A 21,714-nucleotide genomic window follows, 5' to 3' on the forward strand; every position below is an offset into this window, starting at 1 on the left:
CACAACAACTTTGCTAAAGATCATCACATGATCAAGTGCATAGTTTACGATTCTATAAAGGACATACAGACAAACATTCATTTATATATATATATATATATATATAGATTTACTGAAAAAATATTACGAGTTATAAAAAATAAGTTGACTGCAGACTGAAGAAATGCCGGTCGACCACTGGACTTATACTGGTCGACTCAAGGGAGGAAATGGTCGACTACTGGTAAAAAGCTACTAAACTAAACTACTAAAAAAATATTTTTGTTTTAAGAGTATCTTATACTTGTTTCTAAGAAATACATTCAAGAATAAATTTTTCTTAAGAGTCAAGAATAATTTCCCTCAGTCTAGGTCCGTTTGAACCTTTTTTAGGATAATTTTAGTTTTATTTTGTCCTAGCATGAATCGGTTGTGGATTTCCGAAAGGAAATGTCCTACATCTTAAGGGGGAATGCAACCTTTGAAATTTAAAAAAATCGATTTTTTTTGCTTAACTCATAACCCAAAACACTGAAATATCAACCTTATTAGAAGCAACATGACATCTACCAGACCTTGATTATTGAAAATTCAAATATACAACTTTATTCGTAGTAATAACTGCTCAAATTATAATTATTAACTATTTCGAATACATGTGACACAAACTTTTCGACTACATTCTAAGGAAATTGGCTTGGAACAATAATTTGTTTTTCTCATTTTTGATGATAGACAAATACTGCAAGTTTTTCTTATCATCAGGAACAGTATTTTCATCATTGTGGACTTGATGTGCAAATCTCAAAAGATTTAGACCGCAGTTCCCCGGGAAGGTTTGTTGTTAGTATTTGCCTTAGATGAGGTTCTAACAGTTCAAAAGCTAACTAGGATCTGGTTTATCCATAGTTGCTAAACTAGTTGCTACTTTTGTTTAGTATATATATGCAATTAGAAACACTGATCTATAGGACCTCCTCACTATAATTCGAAACCACTGGTTTTACAGACCTGCACGTTTCTAGAGTCTACTACTCACATCACACTGCACTATGACAATTCAAACTGTTTACAGGACCTATGTTTCGGGTTAAGGGTTAAAAGTGTTCTTTATACTGTCTAGAATGAGAATCCATTGACAGAAAACATTTGCGGAATGTTTTTCTGCCTAAAAAATTGATTTTTGTAACACACCTCACCGGAAATTCTAAGATTTCTGTAACCACTTTTTGTTTCATTTTTTATCCATTGTATATGCAGGTATTTTGACCTTATTGTACAAAAAAGTTAAAAAAAATATAAAATATCATTTTTCAAAAACGCTATTGAAGTAGGCTTTCGGGTACCTGAATAAACAATAGCATCACAAAAACTCATTTTCGTAGAAAACTTTACCCGAGTTCTATCGAACAAAGGGGTAATTCCAAATATAAAGTCAAAAATTTGTAAAAAGTGTAGTTACTGGAAAGGTAAAGATAGTGCGGAATTTCAAGATTGGGTGGAAGATCATAAAAAAATATGTGATATAAACCATGTCGGATCTTCAGGAAAAATGGAAGTAGACTCCGTCGTAGAGATGTTTCAACGATACGAAAAAAAACATAACTTAAAGTACTGTTTTTACGTAGAAGACGGAGACAGCAAAACCTTCAAAGGTATTATGGACACTCAGCCCTATGACAGTGTAATAGTAACCAAAAAAGAATGCGTCGATCACGTTCAGAAACGAATGGACACACGGTTACGAAATCTAAAAAGAAACGCCAGCGGATTAGGAGGCAAAGGAAAATTAATTGATTGACTTTCCTTATATTATGGATTGGCTATTCGCAGAAATTGCGATTCCGTGAAGGACATGAAAAAAGAGATCTGGGTTACTTTGTATCATAAAATTTCAACAGATGAAACTCCAAAGCATGACAATTGTGCAGTTAGTGCTGACTCGTGGTGTTCCTGGCAAAAAGCGTACGCTTTGTCAAAAATCGACAAGCCAGCAATCGGCAATGATGTTTTCAACGCAGTGAAATCTGTGTACGAAGAACTATCAAGGGAAGATCTCTTGAGAAGATGTTTAAGGGGATATACGCAAAACAGCAATGAAAGTTACAACGCCGCGTTATGGTCTATCGCACCAAAAACTATTCACAGTGGCAAGAAAGTGGTTGACATTGCGTCTGATATAGCTGCTTGCAATTTTAATGACGGTCTTACAAGCATTATGGAAATAATGCAAGCACTGAAATTAACAATTGGAAGATCGTGCTTCGACTTTTGTCATGAAACGGATTTAAATCCCATAGCGCGCGCTGAGCGCTCCATGACTGCTGAGACTAAAGAAGCTCGTAGAAGCCTACTGTCAGACAGAAAAGCTGCAGAAGATGAAAATAAGCTTCAGGAAGGACAGCTGTATGGTACAGGAATCGCTGATGAGATGTATCTAGAAAAAATATACAAGTTTTTACATTCGAAAACTTTAAACGCGTTTTTCTGGAAACTACATTTTTCAAATTTGTGCACACGATAACTTTCACATTTTTCAACGGATTTTCAAGATTTTTTTTTCAAAAGTTTGTATTATCTAATTCTAGGTAAGTACGTAGCTGTTTTTCGATATGTCTCAGATTCTCTGTTTTACAACCATTTCTATGTACGTTTTTTATCGATAAATACGACATTTCTTGTAAAATCGTCACCATTTCGTCAAAAATGAATATTTTTTTAAAATCTTACGTAGTTCCCTAGTTTTTGAGTTTACTACAGTAATCGTATTCAAGTTTTAATTATTCGACTTACAAGTTAGGAGAAATCCTGCGCACAGTTTGACCCTGCACGATTTGCAAGCCTAACATTACCAACATCTAGCGGGTGCAATTTTAATAACTGTTAATAAATAAAATATGTATTTAAAACTAGAAAAGTGGCTTATTCACACCCTGCAATCCGTTTTTAGAAAACTTCTTTCGTCTTGCAAAAAAATTTTAAAAATACCTATTATTTTCGGGTCTTCAAGGTGGCATACCCTCTTAATTTAAAAAGATGAGTTTATTGTGCCTTTAGGTCTATTTTTTATTGGGTTTTGAATTTGAAATATGTCTTAAGAGAATGAAATAAACGACAGTTACATTAAGTATCTTAACAACATACAAAATACCATCAAGACTGATCCGTCCAGTATATGGAATTTTCTCCGAGCTAAGAAACGTACCACAAGAATACTCTGTACTCTGATTGATAGTGAGAGCAATGTTCTTGCTGATCCTCAAGATATTGTAAATGCTTTTGCTGACATGTTTTCTGCTGTTCACACTGTATCTACTGACCGAACTTTCACTGAATCTAATTTCAATCCGTTGCCATACTCTTTTCATCCCACTACAGAAGAGGAGCTAATTAAATTAAGGGAAACGTTTTCTAATAAGCATACTGCTGGAGATGTTGCGAAGTTTTATGGTCAGAGATTGCCGTTATATATTTGCTTGCCCTCTTAAATTTATTATTAACTTGTCCATTACATCCTGTGAATTTCCTGAAAGATGGAAACGATCAAGAATTGTGCCTGTTTATAAAAAGGATGATCGTACGTCCCTCTCAAACTATAGACCAATTTCGATAATTTCCAATTTTGCTAAACTATTTGAAAAGTTATTATATTCTTTTATGTACACCAGCACGTGCCCCTTTGTGTCAGCTTCCCACCATGGTTTTGTTTCCGGTCGCTCTACAGTTACCAACTTGGCTACGATTTCCGAGTTTATCTGTAGCACCTTGGATAGACGTGGGCAGGTGGATGTTGTATACACTGATCTATCCAAAGCCTTTGATCTGATTGACCATAGAATTCTCTTGTATAAATTGAGCTCTTTCGGATTTGTTCCTTCAGCAATTCAAGTTCTGGCCTCTTATTTGCAACATAGAAAATGTTATGTTGCTTACAATGGATATTTTTCTAATGAGTTCACTCTTACCTCAGGGGTTCCACAGGGATCAAATTTGGGCCCTCTATTATTTATTCTTTTCATAAATGACTTACTTCTAAAAATTGATTGTCGGATGTTGGGATATGCTGATGATATCAAGATCTATGCCGAAGTCTCATCGATGGCAGATAAGCTGCAGCACAACTTAAACACAATAGTGCAATGGTGTACGACCTACAAACTTAACCTTAATATAGATAAATGTTGTGTACTTACTTATAGCCGATGCTCGTCACCATGCATATATCCTTACAATATTGCTGGCAGCATTTTAAGTCGTGTTGAGGAGTACAGGGATTTGGGGGTCTTGTTTGATGCAAGTCTTAATTTTAAAAAACATATCAATAATGTGTGTTCGGAGGCCTTTAGGTCCCTAGGTTTTGTGATGCGTATGTCTAAATATTTCACAAGTGTGAGCTTATTAAAGACCTTGTATTGTGCTTACATTCTGAGTAAGTTAGAATACGCTTGCCTGATTTGGAGTCCCTTATATGCTTGTGAGTTCTTAAGCCTTGATCGAGTCCATCGTAGATTCTTAAAATTTCTTTCTTACAAATCTGATGGAATTTACCCTGAGCGAGGTATACCACAAAATGATTTGCTTGCACAACACAATATGATTTCCTTGATGGACAGAAGAAGCGCGTTTTATGAAAGGTTTCTACAAAGGCTTATCGAATATAACATCGATTGCCCTTTCATTCTTGAGCGACTAGGGTTTGTTGTTCCAAGGAGTAACTCAAGATATAGCTGCGTATTCGTCATTCCTTATGCTAGGACAAACATTATGAGACGGGCGCCAACATACACTCTCTGTAAAGTGGGCAACAGGATTCCAGACAATCAGTGATCACCTGCATGCAAATTCACTTATACATGTAAATTCACTTATTTAGTTTTTATTTTTATTTTCTTTATAATTCGGTCAATTGTTAATTTCTTGAATTTTTTGTAATTTTTGTTTTTTTTTCTCACATACAGATACATATTATTGTATTATTACATTATGTAATATATATTGTTATCCTTTTTTGGGCTATGCCTGTTGGGTAATAAAGGAATATTATTATTATTATTATTATTAAGTGGTCGACCACTGGCGTGTTTACCCTACGTCTTGTTTTTACAGAATTATTTTGTTTCCTAAGTTTTAATACTTATTGTATTAATGTGTTGTACAATAACTTATAGACTATAAAAAAGTTTATTATGAGTAAAAATTGATAAATACAGACCAAAATCTTTTTGTTTTACACATTGGCGGTCGACCAACAGGTACTTTATGTAATCCCTAAAGCCGTGTGTCCACTACCAAGTTTTCTTGCGGAAGTTGCTTCCAGAAGTGAGTTCCAGAAGTTTTTGTCCTGTAAACACGACAAAAACATAAGTGTTTACACGACAAAAACTTTGTAGTGGACACACGGCTTAAGAATTGTATGCATTACCTAGGTAAAGTATCTAAGGGACAATAACCTTCATAATATTTCAATGCCTATTTTCCTAGGCATTGTGTAGAGTACCTAAATTATACAGATTGACGGTAACACAATAAGTCTTTAAAAAAAAAAATTAGGTTCCACCGAGATTTGAACTCGGATCGCTGGATTCAAAGTCCAGAGTGCTAACCATTACACCATGGAACCTTCTTATGAATCATTTTTCTAATCAGTCATTCATATTAAACTAATAAACTTATTTTTAGAATATTTTTAATTTTTCATCAGATATCAAATATCCACTCTAAATTGATTAAATTATATTATTAAATCATAATTCTTAGATTTATCTTAAAATTATCTAAAAGTAACATCATTCTTTATTATTATATATAAAAATTATATTTATACAATTTATAGTGATAGCGCCACTACAAAACTAACATACATAACTTCTTTTACAAATATTAGCATTTTATTGTATTTTTAACTTTTAAAGATAATATATTTTTTTTAAACAATTCTAATTCGTCTAATTGATTAAAAGATGGCGCTCCGACGCCAATTAAATTCCAATAAAAACTGAAAATATTTATTTAAATATTTATCTTCCGCCATCAATTTTATTTAAACAAATATTTTGAATACTATAAATTTTATATATAATTTATTTAATCCACAAATAACATAGTTTCAAAATAGATATCTTTTTCTTGTTCTATAAATGATAGATGGCGCACCGTTCATTAATCGAAACGGTAGTTGACATGCGCAGCGCAAATCGAATGACGTCCGTAATGGCAAACACCCCTTCTTGTTGTCAGTTCTGAAGTTGAGTTTGATTTTGGGTTAGCTTTTTTGAAAGAACTGTGCCGGCAATGAGTTCGAAAACGGAAAAAGACAAGGCGAAGCAACTCCAGGATAAGTGCCAGGCAGTCCTGACCGATCTGCTTAGAGACGAGGACAACAAGTATTGCGTCGACTGCGATTCCAAAGGTATACAACATACACCACACATACCGATAAATTTTTTTCTAACTTTTTGCCAGCTTGTTCATCGTTCTTTGTGGGAGAATATGGTATTTTTAGATTAATTATGTTGTCTTTTGGGGTATATTGCCGAAAGCCAGTGGGTTTTGTTTATTTTTTTGTATTAAATCAATAATGTAATTTCGTTTTGTTACTTTGCGTTGTATGTTGGTTCGTTCGTATACGTGGATTTATTTTAATTAGATTTCGTCTATGTTTGCATTTTTAAGTTCATTCTGGTTTGCTTAACATTTTTATGAAGGTAAAGATTTGATGAAATTTATATGAGTAATATTTTATGGAATTGGATTGTTTTATTAGTCATGCTTTTTAATCTATCATCAAAATTCAATTGATAGTTGTTATAAATGTTTAAGAACTATTTGATCCATTTCCTCTAGTTAAGGTATTTATTATTTCCTTTTTGTACTACATTCATATAATTTAACTCATTTGCATTATACATTTTCGAAACAATTAAAACTAACACTAGATCTAGATTTAGAAACATTCGGGTTTATTTGGTCGTCTCTTAAGATGGCTAAACTTGAATGTTTCTAGTTCCAGAGCTAATGTTAGTCTAGTTTTAGTTCAATACAAATATACAATAATTTAGCACTGAAAAACAATTCAAACTAGAACTAACACTAGACCTAGAACTACAAACATTCGGCTAAATCCAAATGTTTCTAGTTCTAGGTCTAGTGTCAGTTGTACTTTTAATTCAATACAAATATACAATTATTTAGCAGTGTTACAAGAACTAACATTAGACTTAGAACTAGAAACATTCAGATCTAGCTGTCTTAAGAGACGCAATGTTTCTAGTTCTAGTTCAAAGTCTAGTGTTAGTTCTTGTGACAGTGCTAATGTTAATTGACAGTGTTATAGTCGTTTGAAACAGCTAGCCAATAAAAGATAGCGTTTTAACAGTATTTATGAATTAATTTTATCATAAAATTAACCTCATATACTAGAGCAAAAATGATGACGATTCGTGAAAAAAAAAAGTAAAAGTCTTCAAATGGCCAAGCTATGGGCCATCAAAGTTCAGAAATTTTAACACATTTTTCTAAATATTTTCAATACCACTTATGGTAGAGCGTTGAAATTTGGTACAGGTAAACAAATATCAAGCAAAATCATTGAACCAATTTTGACATGACATTCCCTTAATGTCAAAATCATGTCAGTTTGTTCACTAAATGTGTAACTCTCCGTTTTGAACACTTAAAATTAATAAAAACTTAACTAACAAAAAACTATCGTTTGTGTTTAAACGACATAAGCAAGTTGACAGCTCAATTTGTTTTCTTTTAATTGCCATGGCCAACCTTGACTTTTTCGAAGATTCTTGTTTTTTAGTGTTATCATTGAAATCGAAGCTTAATTTCTTTTCGCGTATAACTCGAAAACGGTCAATGTTATCAAAATTTTTAAAGAGTGATAAAAGTTTCTAAAATAAATTTTCTATTAAAAAGTACAAAAATAAATGTAGGGTTACGAGCGAAGAAAAAAGTTCTGAGCAAACAAATTTTAGGGACACTCTGTATAGCATGGTTGCCGCCGCTCGATCAAAGTCAAAATTGGTTCAATGATTTTGCTTGATATTTGTTTACCCTGTACCAAATTTCAACGCTCTATCATAAATGGTATTGAAAATATTTAGAAAAATGTGTTAAAATTTCGGAACTTTGATGGCCCATATCTTGGCCATTTGAAGACTTTTGTTTATTTATTTATTTACACACACGGGGGTAGCAACAGGACACAGTCCCACATAAAAGCTACTCCACTGTAATACATTTTATATACTACAATAAATTGTATGAACACAAAATTGAAAATCGAGCAATTAATTAATTAATGGCCTTAAGCATATGTGATCAAATCAATTCAAGGCAGAACTCAAGCCGCTGCAACGAGATAATGTACTTAAAATCACACAACTGGTAGGGCGAGCACTGCATTACGAATAATCCGCTTGAAGTTGTACGGCGTGACGGCGAATATGTCCAACCCAAGACGGTCCACTGTCCTCTCCATGCGAAGTATTGGGGAATTTCTATACGAATTTATCCGGGCAGTCAACGCATAGAACAGAAAATCAGTGCAGCCGACGAGGGGGAACATGCAGATCAATGCGTGAAAGAAGATAGGAAGAATCACAGTAACCTCTAAGCAACCTGAAAAGAAAGCATGATACATTTGACAGGCAGATTGGTAATCTGTATAAGGATGCCGAAATTTATACGAGAGATACTTCAGAAACCTTATCTGGATCCTCTCTATTCTGTTAATGTATGCGTCGTACTGAGGGTTCCAAGCTGTACTGCCGAACGATAAAATACTATTAACGAAAGCATTGTATAAAGAAATAATAGGTCTAGGGCAGCAAAACGATTCAGAAGAGCGCATTACAAATCCCAGCATCCTATTAGCTCTGGCCACCACTGCGTCAACGTGTTGATCAAACAGTAGTTTGCTATCGAAAGTAATGCCCAGGTCTTTAATAGTGTCAACACGATCTAGTAAGCATGTTCCGCACCGGTAATCAAATTTAAAGAACTGCTTTTTTCTCGTAAAAGTAAGAGTTCGACACTTCGATATGTTTAGTGACAAATTATTTATCTCACAAAAATCATAAAATCTGTTCAGGTCATTCTGAAGGTTAATACAGTCTGAAACAGCAGCAACAGGAGAAAATATTTTAATGTCGTCGGCATACATAAGACATCTTGAGGTAAGAAAAGACGTGGTACTTTATAATAATTTTTTTTCACGAATCGTCATCATTTTTGCTTTAGTATATGAGGTTAATTTTATGCCCCGAGTCACCGGAACACCTGTATAGGTATAGATATTAAAAATGATTTCGCAAAGTTTTTATTAAATTCTTGAGTAAAAATAGATTTTTTATGTTATAGAAATAGATTAAAAACTATTTCTATCCAACTGATTAATTAATTAAGTTTATTACATTTATAAATCATTCAAAACATTTATAAATGTTTGAATAGTTTTAAGAATTTACGAGGAAGATCAAAAAGGAAATATCTGTTTGTGACTAATTCAAAATATTCCAGGCTAAAAGTTAACATGCTTTATTAAACTGTTTTCAGTTCGTTTTTTTTATATTTGAGAGGCCTCTTCTACATGAAATTATGGTATGATATTATACTATTTCTATTTTGTACCAGAATAATTGAAATATTGACAGTAATGCTTGTAGTGAAGCTTTTTGAAACGGAGTTTTAAAATCTATGTGTATTATGAGTTGGAAGAGGGAACAATAAATAATATAGTATATTACATATAAAGACTTATAAAATGGAATTGTGTGGTCATCATTTAATTAACTATACACATTTAGACATACACCAATTTAGAACAATCTATTTTAGAAAGCGTTTAGGAAAGTTTTATGGAGTTTTTGAGCAAATAGCCATTAAACGAATTTAACGAATTAGTTTTAGTGTTATACTAATATCTCAATAGTAGGCCACTAAAACATATTTAGTTTACAAATAATAAACAATTATAAAAAATTGTTAATAATTAATAATTGTTAATGAAATAAAAATTAAAAATAAATTATTGCAATACATTAACGAAAATTATACAACAAAAAAATGGAGTGGAATAAAAAAGATCAACGCTGTTACAATATTTATTAAAAGAATCCTAAATTCTTAGAACACACACTGGTGTACGCGTTTGATGCTGATGGAGGTATCCTAAATACCAAACAGTCACGAGTTTGGCACTGCAGAATATTGAAGTCTATATGAGATAAGATTTCCGGCTCATCGACGTACCCGTTAACAAGTTTATACAAGTAATCCATGTCAGTGACAAAACGTCTGCAGTGGTAGAGAACCAAGCCGAATACCTTACATCTCGTCTCATACGAACAGTGCGGCAAATTAAATTTACGAGCCAGAAATTCCACAAACTGGCGCTGCACGGCTCCCAACCGATATATGTGAGAATTGTACCTGGGATTTCAAACCATAGACTCAAAATTGAGAATACTACTCATATATGCCATATAAATAGACCTACCTAATATACTATGAATAATAAACCGTAATTGCTTGATGGCCTTTGAAAAAACAGAATTGATATGGAATTCATATGGAAAGACACACAGTAACTACATTTAAGAATACTGATTCAAGGGAATATGAGTACTGAACATTGTACTTCTTCTACTGAAAGAAATTTGCTTGCGCTTATCATCATTAAGAAACAATTTATTGTGTCAACAGAAATCATGAAAACGGGGAGGTCATTGTGTAACAAAGTGCAATCAACACTAGTGCAGATTTTAGAATATTTCTTGCAATCGTCCGCATAAAATAAAAACTTTGAATCTAAGAAACATGATCCAATATCATTAATATAAATCAGAAACAAAAGGGGTTCAAGGTGACTACCCTATACTACCCCACACGAATAGCGTGACTTCTATTCGAGATGTAAGATTTATTCCAATTGATCAAAGCAGAGGATAAAGGAAATGTTGACAGCTTTTTAATTAAAATATTGTGATCTACTTGGTAGCAACTATTTAAAGAAGATTGATTAAAATCAATGTATGTAATTAAGCTGGGCTCCACAGACCTACCGGGTAAGAACTAAAAGGGGAGGCTTAATTGTGAAATAAACATATTTATAAATAAGATTTTTAAACATTTTAGATAAAATCGATATCAGACGATAATTGTTACCAAATGTCTGTTTCCGGATTTAAAAATGGGTACAATATAGGCTTCTTTCCAACAACAAGAAAAGAGGAGGAGCTAATTCTTCTGCATAAGACAATAAAACCACCAGATAAATCATCAGATCATCTGCGAAAGGGAGCAGGTTTAGGATTAACATCACTCAATAATATTTTAATATCAGCTTCAGAAAACCAGAGCGGTAAATTACTACTAATAAAAGAATGATCTTTATAGGCAAAACAGCCGTTAATAAGAACTTCACTAAAAAAAAGTGAGAACAAGTCCGCAACTACAAGGTCATTTGTTGCAGTCGCTTGGCCAAGAGTCGTGGGAACTAGAATTCCACAAGCATTAATAAGAACAATAAGATTCTTAGATATATTGTGCAATAAAGAAAAATATAAGTAGTCGGCCTGGTTACCATGTTTCTTCCATTTTCTATGATATTTAAGTTTTTCCTTAGTAGGTTTTAGGAAATACTCCATCTGCAGTGGTTGGAGTATACCGCTTTCCGCAGTGGTATCAATTAGTGTTCCCATCGTTTTTGTGGCCCCCCTCTGGGTCTCTTACCTTAGATTCTGCTGCTTAAGAGTCTTTTTAGAATTCTATTTTCGTTCATTCGTACCACATAACCAGCACATTGCAGTGTTTGCAGTCCGACGAATTCTGACATAAGTTCCATTCTTCTTTATTGAACCTCAGTATTTCTTTTTCAAATACTTCCAGCTTATTCTTGGCGCTCTGTGTCATAATCCATGTCTCGCGTCCATAGCAAGGTATAGGTCTAATGATGGATTTATTGACTCTAATTTTTGAGTGTACAATTTTGGAGCGGAATGCATTTAGTATTGCAAAGTAAATTCTGTTCGCGGTCGTTATTTTATTTTGTATTTCTGGAGTAGCCTTCAGTAACTCAGTATCGCGATCATAACTGTCGATCTTATGGGTCTGGTTATCGCAAAGCAATTAGTGCATTTGGCACAATACTGTAGCTTTGAGTACGTTATTTTGCGCCTGACACGAAACAATGTATCAACCGACCAACATAAGTCGATTGATCACAGTTGTATAGATCCACATTATAGCTCTCCGATTCAGTTGTTAGGTTATCTTAATTAAGAGTGAGTGTTCTTTAAACAACAAGCTTCAGGGCCTCCTGCATTCTGTAAAAAAGTATATTATGCTATATCGTTAGCATAATCAACTTTTCAGCTTTTTCAGCCTTGCCAGCAGTCTCTAACAGCAGCTCGTTCTCAGTGTTGTGTAACTATCGTTCGTGTTCTTTATACCGAAGAAAATACTCAATAGCGACTCTATTGAGTCAAAAGTTTGCTCAACGCGCCTCGATGCCATGTGCAGGTTCGTATCGGTCTAATAAATTTGGATGTAAGCATGTTGATGCGGAGTAGAGGAAATCCATTAAGTGTAGTACCAATGTAGTGATCACTTATTCTCTCGACTATCTTCAAAACGAATGATAAAAGATTAATAGACGAAAAAGTTTTGAACTTGTTCGCTTTCTCCTTTAGTTTTAATATGAAAGTCTAGGATATAGCTCAAGTGTGTCTCAATTAAATTTTTTCGGCGCAAGTTGCTACGCAAAGTGTCTCATCTGTAGAAAATATTAAAAAAATGCATTAAAAATATGAAAATGCGTGTGAAAGTAACAAAACAATCATTCACACACGAAGCTATCAGATCGCCTTTTGAACCAGCACGACAACCGGTTTACGAATTATAATATATAATTGCTTTCAACGAAGCGTGATTAAAAAATGAGTTACAAATTTGATCGGTAACTATAATAAATCGGGAAAAAGCTGATATAATTTAATTTTCTAAATAATAATGGCACAAAGCGTTTACCAAAGCTGTCACCTGCAGAATATTAGAGTAATGATTTATAAAATTTGTCACTCTGTGGTGTTAATACCGATTCTCGTTGCAACTTTTCTAAAAGCTCATTCAATTCAATACTTTATAATAAAGTCAAAAGTACGAAAGTCAATAACTGTGTTACTGTGTAATAGTCAAAAAATCGTTTCGAAACTGGTAGAGTAACATTAGATCGCCTTTTTAAGGAAATATAAAGGATAATAATTCTAATGACGAATTGGTGAAATGAAGAATACTCAAATAGGGAAGACATCTAATAGACAATCTGTTTGGAGCAAAACTTTGATACATTTTAGCTTGCAATGAGATAATATTTAGGCGTGCTGTTAGAAGACAACTAGTTATTTTACTTCCATTTTATGATATTGTGATGGATAAAATTAACAATATAAATAATTGTCGCTACTGATCGCAGAAAAGTGATAGAAATTTACACTAAACACCTAGGTTCTTTCATTATCAATGGAAATCATGCTGGCATTTAGACTTAATACAAGGCCAAGTTATTCTATCTTTTAGCATTCTATTTTCGAACAATTAGGATGTTGAGGAACTTATAGGTAATAATGTGATGTCTGATTCAAACAGGACGGTGCACTAGCTCATTTTCAATACAATATTCGAAGAAAGGAAACTGTAAAATGGCTACCACGATCTCGCTTTGACGCAGACTTTGAGTAAAAAGCCGTTTTAGGAATAATATGACATATTATGACATTATTATCTTCTTCTTATTTAGAAATCAGAATCACTATTGTTAATTTGGATAAGTTGAGAGATGATATTAATCTATTGACTAAAACTATTCAGAAATCATTACCTTTCAATGTTTTCACTTGCTTTATGGATGATATAAACTTCTATTATAACCGGGAATTTAATAGGGTGAAGAGGGTTAATTTAAAGAAGTTTCAAGATTTGATGAATTTCAACAAGAACAAGTTAAATATTTTCTGTTGCAATGATGACTGGATCATTAATCTTTCATCGGTAACGATTCCAGTGGATGTACAAATTTTTTTGTCACTCGGTTCCAAATTTGCCTTACCCTTAAACAAAGCAAACTTTAATCTTAGTAGAGTTCTGATGGATGTTGAGAGCATTCTATCAGTTTGTTCCGAAAATTTACGGGATATTCTTAGAGCTAAAATCATTAATGTGATTACTAATTTTATTAATAGTGATATAAGTTGTACTTGGCTTGAAAACCACCTTTTAAACCTTTTGAAGAAAACTAAATCCTTTCTGAAAAGAAATACTAATTTAATAATTATCAATGCTGATAAAGGAGCAAAAACTGTAATTTTGGATAAGGATGTGTATTTAAATAAAGCCAACGAAATGCTTCAAGACCAAACCACCTATGCAAAAATAACTAAATATCCTGTAGACACCATACAAAGAAAGTTAAATAATTTAATTAACATAAATGAACATGAACACAAACTTATATGTACCAAACATTCAGTCTTATGTAAAGCATACTTCCTCCCTAAGGTCCATAAACCCAATATTCCATTAAGACCCATTATATCCGCTTGTGGTTCAACCGTGTATAACCTGTCAAAGTTCTTATCTGACATGCTAACCACTGCCTTAAGTAATGCTACATCTTACAATGTAAAAGACACCTTCGATTTTGTCAGTCAAGTAAAAGGCTGTCACATCCCTAAGAACTTTGTTGTCGTTTCACTTGACGTAATAAGTCTTTTTACGAACATCCCACTGGATTTGGTCCTTAATATTGTGAAAGACAAGTGGAATTTAATTGATGATCATTGCAGTTTTAATTTGGAAACCTTTTGTATACTTTTAAAGTTTGTTTTTGACAATACTTACTTTTCGTTTCAAGATCAGATTTATGTTGAGAAGTTTGGTACTCCTATGGCTACTCCTGAATCTGATAGCTGGGTCCCTTTTCTCGATTGTAGAGTCATACGTGAGAACAATTCTGTGATTTGTGATTGGTACACCAAACCGACATATTCGGGACGTTACATAAACTATTTCTCCTCACATTCATTTAACCATAAAATTAATACCTTACGTGGTATGAAGAATAGAGTACTAAGAATTTGTGATGACAGGTTTCAATACAACGCACTGTTAAAGCTAAAAAGGATTTTTATTGGCAACAGTTTTCCTAAGTACTTAGTTAACAAGATTCTTTTCTCTTCTTCCAATAACATCTCTCAACCAACTGTTAACAGTATGTTTGATATACCACCTACCAGACAATCTAAATTTAGTAAAATTATGAAAATCCCAAAGATGTCTGATAAAATTAAAAAAATAATTGGACCTCATCTACCACCTGATAGAAAAATAGTTGATTACTACCCTTACAGGATAGGTTGTTGTTATAGTAGCATCAAAGATAAAGATCCCGTGATGTACAAATCTAATGTCATCTATCGTGTTAATTGTAATGAGTGTAATGGTTGTTACATTGGTGTCACCCGTCAATGGCTAAAAAACAGGATTAGTTCACATAGGAGTGATTTTAAAATGAAAAAAACTAACTGTGCTTTGGCCAGTCATATGATAAACTGTAACCATACTTTTGATTTTGATAATGTGTCGATAGTTGATGGTGATCCTAATTATTACGGTAGATTATTTTTGGAAATGTACCACTTTAATATCACTGATAATACGGTGAATTTTAAAACAGATACAAATAATTTAAGTAGTTTTTACTCGTATTTATTTCATTGGGAAAAGTGGAGAAGGGAAAGAGTATTAAGTGACAACACCAACGTTAGTGATTCATTAATTTTTTAATTAAAAAATTAAAATTTAAAATATGTTCTTCGACTGTATCGTTGTGATTTTGTCTATCGCGCAGTCTCTAAAATTAAAAATATATTTTTAAGAACTGGTTTCTTCGCCATGTTCAGTCATCATAAGATTTTTACTTTTGTAACGTTAGTTATTTTAGTTTGTAGTTTAAGTGTCCTAATTTTAATTTATTAATTCGAGTCACCCTTTTTGGGTTTTGATGCTATGTTTTTTGGTGGATCGTTGAAATGTTCCGCAATCGTGCCGCTTATCAACTAACCTGTAAGTTTCTTCCTTTTTATGTAAGCCATTGATAGTTTGAATGTTAATTTTGATACATTTGTTCACAGTTTTTTGCCTGTAGAAGAAACAATTTGTTTCGAAATATAGCAAAGAAAAATTTAGTTCTCTTTTTTTTTTCTTATACCGATCGCTACACCCAATAACCTTATCATAATTATTATCTTCTTCTTCATCTCTTTCTAGACTATTAGGTGTGTTGCTCCTAATAAGATCTGTAACTGAAATATCTCCTTAGAAGTTTACTGCCAGCTGTTTGGTCTCCTTTTTGGTTGTTTGCCTGGTAGTCTGATTCCGGGTGGGTTATTTGTAAGCACAATTTTCGGCAGTCTGTTATCTGGTATTCTGGGGACGCGGTTTTGCCAAAATCTCTTGCACTGTGTTCTATATCTCTCAATGACGTTCTAGTCTTTCCTGAGATTGTCATTTCTGCGACTCTTCATATGCTTAGTTTCATTGGTATGGTCGCGTATTTAAATGTAGTAAGTTATTATTGTATGCATGTAGATCTTGTATGTACCCACTTTATCGTACCTCGTAAACAGCCTGAAATTATGAATATTTTGTTGACCTGACTTCTCAGGTGCTTTACGAGATTGTGAGTACACCCAAATAAGAAAATGCCGTGAGTTATTCGCTAGAGTTGTTGTTGACTACCAGCATATGCCTTGTTCGTTCCCTTGCTCCCACCATGCATTTAGTTTTTGAAGTAGAATAAACTATATTCAAGGTTTCACTCACTTGATAGAACCTGTATAGTTGCCTTTGCATGTCATGTGTTGGCGATTATCGCAGTGTCCTATACTGTACAGATTTTTTTTGGCTCATTTTATATCATAGGGTTAAAGTGATCACTTCCCCGATTATTTTGTTCATTAATAAGTTGAACAAATGTGGGCTGATACCTTGTGGGATGTCACCTGGTGTGGAGATGTCTTCGGTTAGTTCTTCTCTGGCTCTTATTTTAGTCGTGTTGTTAGTGTTTCATTTATGTATTGTATTTATGATGTCAGCTGGTGTACCTCGTTATGTTAGGAGGTTCCGTAAGCAGGTGTGTGAAATATAATAGATTTTTCTTTTAGTTGTTTCATAACGATTTCAGCGTCCATTACTGAGGGACATTTTCGAAAGCCTTGTTGTTCTTCGGCATTTCTAATAAGATTTTCCAGCTTATTTTCTTTTACATTTCTAAACAACTTCATTAATCTTTCTGTAATCTTGTAGACCACTTTTTCCTTATACATATAGGAATGTTAGAGTAATTCGGTATAATAACAGGTTGGATAAAAAAAACATTTTCTGTGCTCTTTCCCACATAGGTTAGAAGCATTAGATTTGTCAAATTTTGTACTCTGTAATGTTTTCGTTTTATTTGAGGAGTCAGAAAACAGGATTAATCTTTTATACCCTAACCTTTTTATCTTAATCTTTTTATACCTGGAGTAATACGAATTGGTGAAACATTAAAAATTGGTTTATGTACTATTTCTTAGGTAAGATAAAAAAAAGTCCTTTTAAACGTTTCTTTCTCATACAATATTGTTGTAGAGTATAATTCATGCCCTTCAAATTCCAACCCTTTGTACGTGATACTATTGTTAACGCCTCGCTTTCAATATTGAAGCTGTTTGGAATTAGCTTTTACCAGTAAAACCGTAAACTGAAGCAAATATCAAATCAAACATTACATAACTTGAATTATTCTAAAAATATTAAAAGAATAATTTTTTTTGTAAAACATTATATTATACTTGTATTTAAACGTAAAATAAAATAAAAATTTGTTCCTTATCTAATTAATTTTTTTAATTATTTTCAAATTAAAACTGATTTAGTATTTTTTGTTGTTAGGTCCAAGATGGGCATCTTGGAATTTGGGAGTATTCCTTTGTATAAGATGCGCAGGAATTCACCGAAATCTCGGAGTACACATATCCAAAGTAAAATCGGTAAACTTAGATGCATGGACACCAGAACAAGTTGTTTCACTACAACAAATGGGAAACTCTCGAGCTCGTGCAGTTTACGAAGCAAACATTCCGGATAATTTCCGTAGACCACAAAACGACACGAGCCTTGAAACGTTTATTAGAGCTAAATATGAACATAAAAAATATATAGCTAAAGAGTGGGTGCCGCCAGCGTTACCTAAAGTAAATTGGGAAAAGGATATCGAAGAGGAATTGGAACGACAGAAACGTAAAAAGAAATCGTTGGTGGAAAAGAAGAGTTTGGGAACGGTTGAAGTTCCACAATTGCCAAAACCGAAAAATCCAAGTCCGAAACCGGTGAGAGCTGTTGGAACTGTTGTTGCGACTACTAATGAAGATAAACAAGTGACTGATTTGTTGGCTTTGCAAAATGGTGAGGATGGGTTTAGTAATTTTTTATCAGCTCCGCCTAAGGAAGAAATTAAAAAAGACGAAAATAAAGAATTAGTTAAAGAAAAAGATGCGGGAAAAAGCGAAGAGGAGAGTTTCTTTAATCAACCAGCACCGACGGAAAAAGAAAAAGCAAAAATGACTAAAGATAGTATTTTAGCTCTATATGGAAGCGCGCCAGCCATTAATAACTTTAACCCAACTTATTCAAATCCTTATAATAATTTTCCTGCGCAACAGAATTTTCAAAATTTTAACTTTCCAACGCAACAGCAATCTTTTCCGGTACAAAATGGTAGCCAACAATTCCAGCAACAATCGGTTTCGATTCCGACACATCCAAATCAATTCCAAATTAATCCAAATCAATCGTCGCAATTTCAACCGCAATTTAATCAATTTCAACCTGCCCAAGGTGTCTCTTTACCCAATCAGTATCAATATCAAAATCAACAATTTCAACAACAACAAACTAACGTAACACCACAATATCAAGGTATCCCAAATCAGTACAATTCAATGTTATATCAGCCGCAAACTTTTGGTACAAAACCATCGTCTGTTCCAAATCCCTTTTTTGGCAATCAAACGGGACTTCAACAACAGTTTAGTAATTTGTCGTTGAGTCAACCAAATACAAATACAGCACCAACACTTGCCAGTAATATATGGCAGTGATTCGTTTTATTTTAAAGAAGGAATACGAAAATATATGTGTTCTTAAGAATACATGCTCAGTTTTTTGAGTGTCCTATTCTGTACAAATTAAAATCATTTTTCTGGATTTTATTTTTTCTCAAAAAATGGTTTTTTGTGTGCAATAGAAAATTTACGTTACAAAAATACAACACAGGGTGGTTATAGTAAATTAAATTATTACTTTTAGATATTTTTAACAATTTTTTCTAACCCTTTAACATACAACTTTGTGATACAAAAAATATTTGAAAATCAGATTTTGTACTTTTTAACTCAGTTTTGTGGCACTCCAAAATTTCAGTTTCGTTAATTTTCTTAGATTGCCATCTTGGCCCCTTTAATATGAGGTTGGTCTCAATCTACAATAGATTTTAGAATTGTACAATTATGTATTATATAAAAGCTTTATCACTTTATCTGGTTAAGCATAGTTCTGGAACTAAACCAACTTTTTGTGTGTGTCTATTCTTGACAATTTTTTTTCTTCATTGACTATGGAAACATTTTATAATTTTTTTTAGGAATATATAATTTTGTTATTGATATTAAGATATAAATAATAAATCAAATAAAATTAAATAGTCAAGTATTTTATATACCTAATATAAATAAAATAAACAAGTAGATACATTTATTTATTATGAGTATATTTAAAGTAACACCTTTTTCAGTGTGCTCCTTAATTTGTTAAAATGTAAAGTTCATTAGGTTATAGAAGGGATTATATTTTAATATCAAAATTAATAAGTCCTCAAGTTTTATTACATCTTTATTTCATCATAATAAAAGACAAACAAATTTCTAACAACTAACAAATTTACTGAGTTGCCTTTATAGGAGGAACATATAAAATTTTTGTATAATATATAAAAAATCTTTTTCGATTTTAATTTATTATCAAATTATAGTGTAATCAACAAAATTAATTACTGCTACACTTAATTACACGTTCTTTTTCAGGTTGATTTATTTTCTTTTAATTCAGCTCCATAATTTTAATACATATAATTAGTGCCTCTTGAGTGTTAAGTTTTACTTTGTACATCTCATTTCTTAACATTCCCATGAACTAGTGTAGTGGTGTTTGGTTTAGCAACTTTGGATAATGTTTCAGCTAAATGTTTTAGCTGATGTGTGAAAGATGTAAAAAGATAAACGTGTAAGAACTCCACCGTCCTGATAATTCTTTAAGAGTTCTTATTTATTTTGTAAAACTAAACAATAGGACCTATATAAATTATAATATGTTTAAAAATTAATTAAACGTGTATCTATAAAAATTTGTATGTTAAAGGGTTAATTAATATCTAAAGAAAATCGATAAAACGTTTGAAGAAAAAAAATCTAATAAAATAAAATATAAGAAAAAAAGATAAATAAATGTTTAAAAAATCCAGAAACTAGTAGATATAATAAACATTCTATATATTTTCGATTAAAGAAAAAAAAATTTAAAGAAGCGAAACTAAACATAAAATAGGACAGTGATATTATTTTGAATTTTTAACCTTTAAATTATAATTATTAATTATTTAATTGTTCCTGATAAAATAAAACGAAACGTCTTTACGTATAATTAATTTTATAGTTCTTATTAATTAAATTTTAGATGAATCTAAAAGAGAAAAAACGGAAAAATAACTCTCCTGGGTATGATGCAATACGTCTTAATTGAAAGATTAAAATTAAAATCTATTGATAATTTTTATGAAAAAGAAACTGACCTCGTTCATTACTGTCATTTCACCTAATAATAATTACAATAATAATTTTTTACTGTTACAAAAAAGGTTCTACATACTTGCACGTTAACTCGATAATTGGGACAGAAAAAAAGGACTTTTGATGGTCTTTTTTGGTATCATCGTCCTTCTAATATTGTCGAGATTACGATGTTCTTTTAGGAAGATTCAATGTTTTACTTGGAATATATTTAGAATAAGACAAGCTACGTTTGTGTGATTTGTCTGATTCTTTATATTACGCTTCTATATGTTGTAAATTTATATTATGATACACAATATACAGGTATTAAAATTGAAAACAGTTGCTTTTTATTAACACTTTAACCTATATATAGAATTTAAAATATCCTAGAAAATTAAATGAAAATGATGATGAAAATGAATCCTATAAATTAAACAGAAGATTGAGAGTAGGCAAAGAGAGGTTACATTTAATTTAGAGATATAGATTTATCTATATATCGCATTAATTTTGCTCTCTACTTTATATCATGTTTATATTTGATATATTCTTGAAACAATACAAAGCAGTGGAATTTCTAATTTCAGCATAACTAGAGAAGTTCGACATTGACATCATCGCGCTTGGAGGTAGAGTGCATGCTCAGCATCCATAAAATCATGAATATGATCCAAGCCTACACCCCAACTAGCGAAAAAAGTGAAGATGAGATTGAGAAATTTTACTTGATCTTAGAAGTCATGAAGTTCGACGTCATTGACTTGAAAATGCAACGAAAAAGGAGCAATTTTGCACAACG

The 21,714-nt window shown here is 32.3% G+C and overlaps 1 protein-coding gene and 1 non-coding gene across 2 annotated transcripts; one reads left to right on the top strand and one right to left on the bottom strand.

Moving 5' to 3' along the window:
- Positions 1-5,527: 5,527 nt before the first annotated feature.
- Positions 5,528-5,599, bottom strand: TRNAQ-UUG (transfer RNA glutamine (anticodon UUG)). The gene has a single exon. It is a non-coding gene; the product is annotated as a tRNA-Gln (tRNA).
- Positions 5,600-6,125: 526 nt separating this feature from the next.
- Positions 6,126-21,252, top strand: LOC111429395 (stromal membrane-associated protein 1). Its single transcript, XM_023065295.2, has 2 exons — positions 6,126-6,388; positions 17,980-21,252. The coding sequence occupies exons 1-2, from the start codon at positions 6,271-6,273 to the stop codon at positions 19,185-19,187; spliced, it is 1,326 nt and encodes a 441-aa protein (XP_022921063.1). The 5' UTR covers positions 6,126-6,270; the 3' UTR covers positions 19,188-21,252.
- Positions 21,253-21,714: the final 462 nt, after the last annotated feature.

This window comes from Onthophagus taurus, chromosome 7 (genome assembly GCF_036711975.1).
Source record: "Onthophagus taurus isolate NC chromosome 7, IU_Otau_3.0, whole genome shotgun sequence".
In the NCBI taxonomy this organism is placed as follows: domain Eukaryota; kingdom Metazoa; phylum Arthropoda; class Insecta; order Coleoptera; family Scarabaeidae; genus Onthophagus; species Onthophagus taurus.

Excerpts from the sequence above, each read along its gene's own strand:
- LOC111429395 (XM_023065295.2), top strand. The coding sequence starts at position 6,271 with ATGAGTTCGAAAACGGAAAAAGACAAGGCGAAGCAACTCCAGGATAAG. Across the intron at positions 6,389-17,979 it reads CGTCGACTGCGATTCCAAAG|GTCCAAGATGGGCATCTTGG; the intron begins GTATACAACATA and ends TTTTGTTGTTAG.